The sequence below is a fragment of the Paramormyrops kingsleyae genome, chromosome 24 (genome assembly GCF_048594095.1).
Source record: "Paramormyrops kingsleyae isolate MSU_618 chromosome 24, PKINGS_0.4, whole genome shotgun sequence".
Classification (NCBI taxonomy): domain Eukaryota; kingdom Metazoa; phylum Chordata; class Actinopteri; order Osteoglossiformes; family Mormyridae; genus Paramormyrops; species Paramormyrops kingsleyae.
The window spans coordinates 18,688,380-18,699,316 of NC_132820.1; the positions used below are offsets into that span (position 1 = coordinate 18,688,380).

General features: G+C 41.6%; 1 protein-coding gene across 1 annotated transcript; it reads right to left on the reverse strand.

Moving 5' to 3' along the window:
- Positions 1–644: 644 nt before the first annotated feature.
- LOC140582141 (uncharacterized) lies at positions 645–10,686 on the reverse strand. The gene is made up of 5 exons (XM_072706161.1): positions 10,643–10,686; positions 8,038–9,117; positions 7,630–7,761; positions 1,105–6,441; positions 645–815 (listed from the first exon to the last, which is right to left on the reverse strand). Exons 2-5 carry the CDS (start codon positions 9,115–9,117, stop codon positions 645–647), a joined length of 6,720 nt encoding a protein of 2,239 aa, XP_072562262.1. The 5' UTR covers positions 10,643–10,686.
- Between the last annotated feature and the right edge of the window lie 251 nt (positions 10,687–10,937).

Below are 10,937 nucleotides of genomic sequence, written 5' to 3' on the forward strand. Positions count from 1 at the left end.
AGTGCCAGATGCCCCATCCTCCCCTGCTTCCCACCCAGCCCCAGCCCTAGGCCCCCTGTCCCAGAAGCTGAAGCCCAACACCCCTCCCCTAAGATTAGCCTATGCTTAGTGGTAGCTAACATGTTGTATACAAAACTATACATTTACATTTTTGAAAGGTGTGGTGCTTTGTAAAAAGGTTCAGTGCAGTGTACTGGCCCACAACACATAATTTCTTATGTATACAAGAATAATTTTTATGAATAATCAAATATATTGCAGGATATCTAAAAATTCTTTTTTTTTAATTTATAGCATTTCAAAATTTTGGGATACTGCTGTTGTGAGGTACTTGACAGAGCACATTACCTCCCTTTTCAAAGCCCACATTGCTTGCTCTGTCCTAATCTTCCCATAGCCCCCACACCAGCCCCTAGTGCCAGGTGCCCCATCCTAGCCCCCTTATGCCTAGCGCTAGTGACCCTCCCGTAACCTTAGTCCTATGCCTAGTGGTAACCCAATCAGCCCACCTCATACTACTCCCCAGCAACAGGCCGCCATGTCCAGCTTTAGTCCCCCCTGCCTCAGCCCTAGTACCAGCTCACTGAAGCCCAGCTGCAGCCACCTAAAGCATGGTACCAGGTGCAGGCCTAGCAACAGGCACCTCAAGGTCGACCCCAACCCCCAAAGCCCAACATCAGCCTCAGGCTAAATGCCAAGCCCTGAAACACCAGCTCCACTGCTAACCTCTGAGACCCAGTTGCAGCGTTCTGAAGGCCAACCCCAGTCTTAGCCGCCCACAGCCTACTGGCAACCCCAGTGGTAGCTACTGATGGCTAGATAATGTAGCACCACACATTCATGATGGCTGAAATACATCGGCATTGCTGAAACAAAAATTCTGTTAGTCAAAATGTCTTTCACATACACATGATCAATCAAAGTGCCTTTCTCAGTAGTTGCTTCTTTCACAAGTTGAGCATACCCATGTTTTTCCATAAAATTAGCAATTGTACTTGCTGCCAAATGATTCACTGCATGACAATTTTTTTTGTTTATTTATACAGTTTCTTATAGATAATGTAGCACTACACATTCATGATGGCTGAAATATGTTGGCATTACTGAAACAAAGATGCTGTTAGTCACAATGTCTTTCACATACACATGATCAATCAAAGTGCCTTTCCCAGTGGTTGCTTCTTTCACAAGTTGAGCATACCCCTGTTCTTCCATAAAATTAGCAATTGTACTCACTTGCAAAAGATTTTCATTGAAGTCGCCCATGATGATTTTTCCACCTTCCACACTGTCCAACCGAGTGATCAACTGCATCAGGTTCTTCTGAAAGATTGTCAGATTATATGAGGGTGGTCTGTATAGTACCAAGACTGTTGTTCTTAGTAGGCCCACACTGAACTGCACACACTCAATGTTGACACACTGCACATCAGTCACAGTACAGTTGGTATGTTCTTTATAATACAAACCCACACCACCATGTTGTTGCTTCTTCAGTTCAGCAAAGATAGCATCACTACCATCATATGCCTGATGTCTGGGCTTCCCATGGTATGAAAATCCAGGCAGCTGTACATCTTCTGTGTCTTCCTCCAAATTTAACCATGTCTCTGTCAAGCAGATGATATCAGCTTCCATATACCTTCTGTCTTGCTTTAGGTCATCCAGGTGACAGGTAAGTCCTTCAACATTATGTAGGAGAATTTTGCATGATGATGGCACTTCCATGACAGGATCAATAAACGCAGGCATGCTTTGCATTGCAGTCTCAATGTCTTGTTTTGCATATATAGCAGTCTCCTTAAAGTCTTCTATTATGAGGCCTTCCAGAGAAGTCACACGGCTTAATGCTACATACGCTTGTCCAGCTGCAAATATCTTCTTTAGTGATACAACAGCCTTATCCACTGTCAGACCTTGTACCTTGTGTACTGTACAAGCCCAAGCTAATTTCAGTGGAAACTGCCTTCGTGTTCCACCACTGTTTGTCACTCTCTCCTCCTCTGGTTTGATTCGTGTAGCTTTGTCCAACCCTACTTTGAGGCATGGCTTCTTTCCCCTGAGTGACTTTCCAGCTGCTTTATTGTCAAATGTGATGTATATCTCTGATGGAAAATCCTCATCAGTATCAAAGCAGATGTCACTGACTGTACCAAATGCACCATTTACCAGGCCGTCTGAAACATCAATGTTTTTCAGCAGCATTACTCGTGCATTGACACCTACATGTAGTGATTCTGGGAGACATGTCTTCTGAACATTGGCATGATGTCCATGTTTCCTTTCCAGTCTGCCAGTTGCAGCAACCCTTTCAAAATCCTGAGCATGAATGATGACATGGTCTGAGCAGATCTTCCGCAGCATATGGTAGTTATGCTGATCAACTTCATCATTGGTTGCATAAATATGAAGACCAGTACTGTCTTGTCCTTCGCCTGTCACACGTAGTTTCAGCATAGCAATGTCTTCCTCCAGCATTGCATCACCCCTTTTGCGTTTCCTTAGTCGATTCAGCAACTGTGCAAACTCCATATCTTTCTGTCTCATAATTTCAGTGAGCTCCACCATAGCAAAATGATTCTGCCATAGATTCACACCTTTACCCTCAGTATACAAAGCTTTCCCTTTCACAGGACAAAGTTGGTAGAAATCTCCAACAGCAATGATTGAAACATTTCCAAAAGCAGAATAATCTCCAATTTGTTTGATTTGTCTTAATCTGCCATGAATATACGCAAGCAGCTTGTGATCAACCATTGAAATTTCATCTATAATCAATATCTGCAGGTTTCCCAGTTCAGCTCTCAATGAATTTATTTTTTCATCTCCAAGTGGTTCATATGGCAACTTTACATCTGTTGCAATATGGAAACAGGTGTGTATTGTTGCAGCTTTTATGTTGTAAGCACTAACTCCAGTTGGAGCAGTCAGTAACACATGTGTCTCATCTGGATTATGTGACAACTGACGCAAGACATGAGCTGCCTCATACTGTATTGCTTTGATCAAGACTGACTTGCCCACACCTCCAGGTCCAGATATGAATACATGAAATGGTTCTGGGTTTTCACCACGCGCCTTCAGTAAACACCAGTTTCGTATTTTGTAAAAAATCTCAGATTGCTTGTTATTCAGTGAGCGAAGCAAAGCCAACGCTTCCTGCCTGGACATACCACAAGGATTGTCATGTAACATATAGCGACTCAGTCTTGGTAACAAATCTGGTATCTCATCACGTTTTTCTCTCATTTCTGGTGTAATGTTGCATTTGCTGGCAAGACACTCTAACCGTTCACGTTCAGTCTCTGGACAAATCTCTGCCCAAGCATCTTCCATTGCACCATGCAGCTGTAGGTCTTCCTGAGCTTTGTCTATTGCACGTGATTCCTTTTCAAAACTTGACATGTTTGACTCCACAACCAGTTTCACTGAATGCAATTCATCATCAACAAACTTGACACAACCAGTCTCATAGAATTCCTGGTAACTGCCAAAAGTAGAAGGTTTTAACTGTGCATCGAAATAATGTGGCAGAAAAAGTTGCAAAATGCTGTAGTAATATTTTTCTGGGTCCTTTGTGGGTGAAAAGCGAGCATACCGAACAACAGCTCCATCTGTGCGTGTCCTTTTTTTCACAAATCCTAATTTTCTGTCCAACTGCACACTTCCAGGGCATGAGCTTTGAGACTTAGATAGTATTCTGTACTCAGATGCAAATGTCGCCAGGCACATTCCTGCAAACGCTTCTGTTTCTGGTCTGGCTTTATATCTATCAGTGATACTGTTCATCCAAATTCCTTGTTCATCCTCATTCTCACACTCAGCTTTCTTCCGTATGACGTTCAATGGAAGGCTCATTTTTACCACATTTTCTCCGGTTGGGATAAACTGCACCTTTCGTGATCCCTCTTTCAACCTCATGTTAGTCAGACGATAAACACTTTCCTGAGCTGAAACTTCACGATTGTGTAGGAAAACGCTGCCAAGTTGCCGAAGAGCTTCTTTTGCATCAAGGTTACCTTGCTGGGTGGCCTCTTTCTGAGCATTAGCCAGTAGCAGTCCCATCTCTCTCTCAGCTTTGGAAATGTAGGAAATGATGTACACAATACATGAATATGCATCAACCACAAACTGAATGTCCATATTTGCATTCCAACAGCGTAAAAGGTCTCTGTTATATTGGTTCACCCACACTTCACATGGTCTCCTCTTAAGAACAATGGTAGTTTTCTTTGTGATTCTTGAGTACGCAGCTTCAAATATTTCCTGACTGATACCAATTGTACTAAATAAGGAATCAACAGAGTCATAGTTGGCCTCAGGGTTTAGTACAGCATCCTTCACTTTTTTCATTATAGCATCTGCTACTTCTTTTTTCAGGGGCTGTCCGTCTGTCTCACCATCTCCAAGTTTGCATGATGACACAAATGTTCTGTTGCTTGGAGGACGTGGGAAATTGAATCTACAAGTTTTCCCTTTTTTCTTGCATGTTTTTGAGTGCCTCTTACTATGTTGCTGTACACTACATACAATTTCATGCATTTCATCGTTACCCTCTGGCATTTCACATGTCACATAGTGATCAATGAAAGCTGATACTTCATCTTCATCATCTTTGCCAACCTTAGGTGCATCTTCCACCCAAAACAAACAGTGAGTGTGAGGTGATCCCCGTTGCTGAAATTCTATTCTGTAGAAATAGTCAACTATTTTGCCAATGGGTTGTGCTTCTGACATGATGACATCTTTCAGGAAGCAGTGGAATCGATAGTCAAACATTCTGGCAGCTGTCACAGGATTGTTTTTCAACAGTGCACACCTTTCTGACCAGTCGAGCTCAGCACTTGATGCATCTATGCCATCTTGTTTGAAGATTGCTGTTATCATTTCTGTCCAACGTAAATCAGCAGAAGAAAAGGAGCAAAACCATGTGGGAATACCAAGCTGTCTTACCATCGCAAACAAATCTTTCTGAACACTTTGCCAAAAAACAGGGGTGCCTCTGATTGGTCTTAGAAATTTATAACCTTCATCAAAATTGAACATCTTTTGTAGAGCCTCCTTATTTGTCAAAGTTTCTGATGTGACAGGACACTTATCCCGTGCATCATAGCCTTTTCTCACAGCAATTGACACATTTGACACAACCTGCTGAAGCTCAGACAAATACTGCCCATAAAATATATAGTCTAAGTTTTTTCCAAAACGTCCATCTGCATTAAGAATTCTTGTATTTAAATACCTACACAGTGTCAGTTTTTCCTTCCTTCTCTCATGAAAAGTACCTGTTCCTTTTGGGAATAGGACTGGAAAACATTTAGCTTCATTTGACTCATCAGTTAGAAGCCTCACTGGATTGTTTCCTTCTGCAGGTGCCATAGACATGATTCCATCAAAGTGCTGATCCAAGATCTCTTGTGCTATGTCTACAGGTTGAAGACACGTATCCATATACATGCCATGTTGTTGTCTATCATGCATAGTTTCATCCATTTCCTCATCCTCCATGTTATTTTCATTACAGTCTTCATTTGCATGTATGTCACTTACATCACCAAGTATTTCTTTAGTTTTCTGCAGGGGATTGATCCAGTCATTGTTAAACTGCACATTGCTGTAAAATTGGTTATTTTCTGTAAGATACACCAAAGCCTTCTTTATTTTTTCTAGATGCACAAATTCATATTTGTAATGCCCTTTGTAAGTTAACTTCCGCTTCAACTTTACACGAATCATAAGGTCATCATTGTTGACTCTTGGTAAAACTTCAGCTACATTTGGAACACTAGATGGGACACAAGTCACAGGACCATGAACACCATTTTGTCCACCTTTTGGCAAAGAGACAATTCTCATGAAAGGAATATGCATAGCAATCAGATGTTGTTCCAGTGAATTTAGACGCTGTAACTCTACAGGGACTGGGTCTAAAGCTAGATTGTTTGCAACACTCTCTGCTGGCAGTTTCCCATCAAGAATCTTTCTGTGACACGTGTGGCAGATCCACAAGGAACCTCTAGAGCCAATAACACTGCTACAATCATCAGAACACATATCTACACATTTATGCAAGTATGTCTCAGTTATACACTGTGATGCCACTAACGCAATTGCCTGTGATTTTTTGAAGTACTCATCTTTCTTGCAAATCAGAACTTGGTGTTTAAATAGCAATCGATGACACACTGAACAAATGTATTCTGGGCCTTTAGTTATTTTCTGTCTAAACTGTTCAATCACATACTTAATGTCTTTTCTGTTATCCTTCTCTTTAGTCCGTTTTCCAGTATTTCTGCTTTTCACTGCAGTGGCATAACAGCTGTCTGTCTTATATCTATTACTGCAACTTTGCTTCTGAGCTGATTGGTATACTGGATTACAATGGTAGGCTTCAAATTTCTGTTTCTTCACAGCTTCTCTGTAACTTTCATTTGTGGCATGCTTACGAACCATACAGTCTTTTACACGTTGCCTGTGTTCAATGTCAGTTGCATACTTCTGCATACTTGACTGCTTCACACGGTGCCTGTGTTCAGTGTCTGTTGCATACTTAATCACACTCGACTGCTTCACACGTTGACTGTGTTCATTATCTGTCGCATACTTGCTCACACTCGACTGCTTCACACGTTGCCTGTGTTCATTATCTGTCGCATACTTGCTCACACTCGACTGCTTCACACGTTGCCTGTGTTCATTATCTGTCGCATACTTGCTCACACTCGACTGCTGCACACGTTGCCTGTGTTCATTATCTATCGCATACTTACTCACACTTGACTGCTGTATATGTTTGCGGTGACCCAAGTCTGTTGCGTACTTACTTACACTTGACTGTTTCACATGTTCTCTGTACACTTCATCCTCATGGTAGCGCTTTATGCTTCTCTCAAGTTGTTCCTCCTTGTACACCATACTTTCTTCATACCGTCTTTTGCCTCGTTCCAGTTTTCGTCGACTTGATGCCATTTCAGATGCTGTATTGTGAATTTCAGAGCATTGTCTGGCACAACCCTCAGTATCACGCCCTTTCACACAAGTTACAGCCTCATAGTGTGACTCATTACAATGTTTCAGGTACATACCTCTCGGATCAGAACCAATACATGTGGAGTACTTCAACCATTTGTTATTGGAGAATGTGAAAATATGCACACCAAGCAGATCAGCGGCAGCTTGAATCTCTACCTCAGATGCCCAAGTACCAACATATTTCATCCGTGATGCAGTGACATACTCAGTGACAGAAGAGTGACCTTCCCTAAGACAAGCAACATACCTGGATTGATTTTTTAGTATGTGACCAACAATAGCACGTCTAATTTTCCTGTGTTCTTTCTCATTTCCAGTAATAGCAAAAGCCAGAGATCTGAAAAAGCAGTTACCATCACCAGTAATAGGTACCGTTCTGCAAGGGTCACCCATTGGAAACTGTGCAGCCATGTTTACATGACCATGATCAATATACACCACACCAAGCTTACAGGAAAGGCTTCTTTGCTGCTGTGTTGTCAAAGGACTGAACAAAAACTGCTCATTGCATAGCTCACTGATGAATACTACATCACCTTCATTGCTCACATGCATATCAACCTCAGGTTGTGCATCGTCTGTCACATTTGGCCTTACCAAACCATATTGGCTCTCTGACATGTTGGCAAACTGCTTGACTCTGGTCACTGAGGAGTTACCGTCTGGATGGTCTGACATGCTGGTAGGCTGGTTGAGACTGGTGACTGAGGAATTACCATCTGGATGCTGCTGCAGGATGCTTCGACTGGTCACACTCACAGCTGTAATCTCAAACTGTTCCCCTGTTGCATCTAAAGACAGTCCTAGGGTATTCACATGGTCTAGCAAAGAATCTATGTTAGAGTGGTACACCAATATACTTCTGCCTGATGCGTCGCTTGCTCCATCTCCTCGTCGGGAATGGGAGTCGATCACCACATACCATGACCCTTGCTTAATGATGGCACATGTATTTACTTTAAGAGTAAAAAGACACGCATCATACAGTGAGAATACTCTTCTTACCGCTTGATCAGCTGACATGAGAATGTTGCACATATCTCCATATTCACTCACACCAAACAAGCCAACAAACATGTCATCATGGTAGTTTATTTCAAATTTATCACCATTCAATGTGTACTCAGTTGGTAGATCTCTCACAAACAGATACCCAGAAGCATCTCCAATTCTCCCAGCATCTCTGATGGTGGTGTAGAGGTCATCTCCATTCAGCAGCACTTGATCAATGTCTGTGACTGACCAGGTTAAAACATTCTTTACCTTACACGTCACTATAGCAATCAAACTATTAGCAACACATTGCTTGTTACTGTTGACTCCAAATCGTGGGTGTCCTTGATGGAAGGAGCCTCTCACAGTACGTGCCTGAGGAAAATGAGTAGGTGCACAGACAGTTACAGGGTTCATATGCTGCTGTTGAGCCAGGGCACTTTGTTGTTCAGACATTAGCAAGGGTTTTGCCAAGGGTTTTGCCAAGGGTTTTGCCAAGGGTTTCGCCAAGGGTTTCGCCAATGTTTTTGCCAAACGGCAACGCTTCGGACAACGCTTCGGACAACGCTTTGGACAATTGTTTGGAACAGAGTTTGACACTTCAAGTGCTGAGTTAGATGGTCTCATGGATGGTTTTTTAGATGGTCGTTTAGATGGTTGTATAGCTGCAGCCTTTCTTTTAGGAGGTGGCTGCACAACCTCGTCAGTCAAAGCCTTGTCTTTATAAAAAGAAGGCATATACAACTCGTCATCAGTCCTACAAATGGCACCCAGGGTGGGAACCTGGAGGTCATGGCTCGTCGGGAAAGTCACAGTCTGGATCTTTTTGGTATTCCAGTAGGGGGGAAAAGAAATAACCCCGTCAGTCATAGCCATGACAGAGTCAGGCCGCGGCTGTACGGCCTGCTCAGGTTGTTGGTCGTGGCTCGTCGGGAAAGTCACAGTCGTGATCTTTTTGGTATTCCGGTAGGGGGGAAAAGACGTAACCCCGTCATCGGTCATAGCCACATCAAAACTATCAGCAGCTCGCCGCCGGTCCATCAGCCTCTTCTTCGCTGCTGCTGAACGCTTGGACGCCTTGGTGCGAGGCATCTGCAAATGAACAAGGGGGGGGGACAACACAAGGCACACCTGCTTACAACCTTACTTTGCACTGACATCTCAATTATACTTCCTAATAGCTAGGGATGTACACTTGTAATTTAAAATCACAGGTTCAAATCCCCAACAAGCAAGGTACCACTGAGTTACCATCAGCAAAGTACCACCTCAAACAACTGCTCGAATGATGCATCTGTCAAGTTGTTCCTCCTTGGATGGAACGTCATAGCGTCTTCTCTTCTGCCAGTTTCCAACAGTGTTCCATACAGGTTACATGTCGAAGACATTTTATGCTCGTGCAGTGTGTGTGGTGACTCAGTAATTATTAGATATCACAAAACTAATTTTGATTGATATGTATTAAAACAATAACAATGCTGTTCTGTGAGAACTATGTACACTGACACATCTCAGCTACTAAGAATCAGTGATGAAGCTAAATTAATATTGAAGTGTATGGACAGTAAACCACAATTTACACACTAAACATTTTATGAACTGCTTGAATGATGCATCTGTCAAGTTGTTCCTCCTTGGATGGAACTTCATAGCGTCTTCTCTTCTGCCAGTTTCCAACAGTGTTCCATATGGGTTACATGTAGAAAACATTTTATGGTTGTGCAGTGTGTGGTGACTCAGTAATTATCAGTTATCACAAAACTAAGTTTAATTGATATGCATTACTTAAAGCAATTACAATGCTGTTTTTCTGTGAGAACTATGTACACTGACACATCTCAGCTACTTAGAATCAGTGATGCAGCTAAATCAATATTGAAGTGTCTGGACAGTAAACCACAATTTACACACTAAACATTTTATGAAGCATTACAATCCTTATCCTACAATCAATCTCTAACATGACTTTCATTGTTAAAATGACACACTTACCTGTGAAGTCACACTGCAAAACAATATTACATAAGCTTCACCTCAACACGAACGGATGGGTTTCTCACATGTATTTCAATTTTTCCTGTCACTACAATGCGATTTATTACAAATGCTACAAATTACTAATCTCACAGACACAAATATACCTTAAAATCAATATCATGGCCATTTACCATATTGAGGAAAAAGCACCTCTGCCACTATATATTCAATGTGCTGTTGTATAAACAAGTCTTAATTTTAATATTTTAAATTAAATTTAAGGAAGCACTTTTTTTTTTAACACAGCATGTACCTACAGTACAGAAAAGTCTTCGTACTACTGTAGCACAAACTAAAACCCTAGGTTCCTTTAAATCAGACCTAGATAAGATTACCAACTATAACATATTAAGCAATAACAATCACCTATAAAATACTATGCTTCTCTTCCTACAGCAAATGCATTTACAGCATACTGCTGAAATATGGAATAGTCTTCCAGGTAGTAAATTGTAACCCAAAACCCTGGGTTACCTTAAATCAGATAGATAAGATTTTAACAACTAACATATTAAGCTTCTATTTCTATAGCAAACTGATGTAGTGGCAATGCTCACTTCTCGAAGTGCACAAAGCATACCGTTTATCACTTTCTCCTTGGAAATGTCTTTCTCCAGCAGAAATCTGTAGAGAAAAGTGACAGATGACTTTCATAGCATCAACATTTCTCAATAGTCAGTCTTTATTTAAAACACCATGTACACTTGAAACCTTCTCCACGGTCATTCTCAAACAACTGGTGGTAGACAGCAGCTTCAAAATATTCACCTTTGATCCCTCTGTCGACAGACCTCTTCAAAGTCTATAAAGACAAGATGTATGACTTAACTGACATGTGTATACATTTCATTACTATACGAAACATGGATACCACA

Excerpts from the sequence above, each read along its gene's own strand:
- LOC140582141 (XM_072706161.1), bottom strand. The coding sequence starts at position 9,117 with ATGCCTCGCACCAAGGCGTCCAAGCGTTCAGCAGCAGCGAAGAAGAGG. Across the intron at positions 6,442-7,629 it reads CAGAGAGCCAATATGGTTTG|CATGCCACAAATGAAAGTTA; the intron begins GTAAGGCCAAAT and ends ATGGTTCGTAAG. Across the intron at positions 816-1,104 it reads CTAACAGCATCTTTGTTTCA|CCATCAGTAGCTACCACTGG; the intron begins GTAATGCCAACA and ends TACATTATCTAG.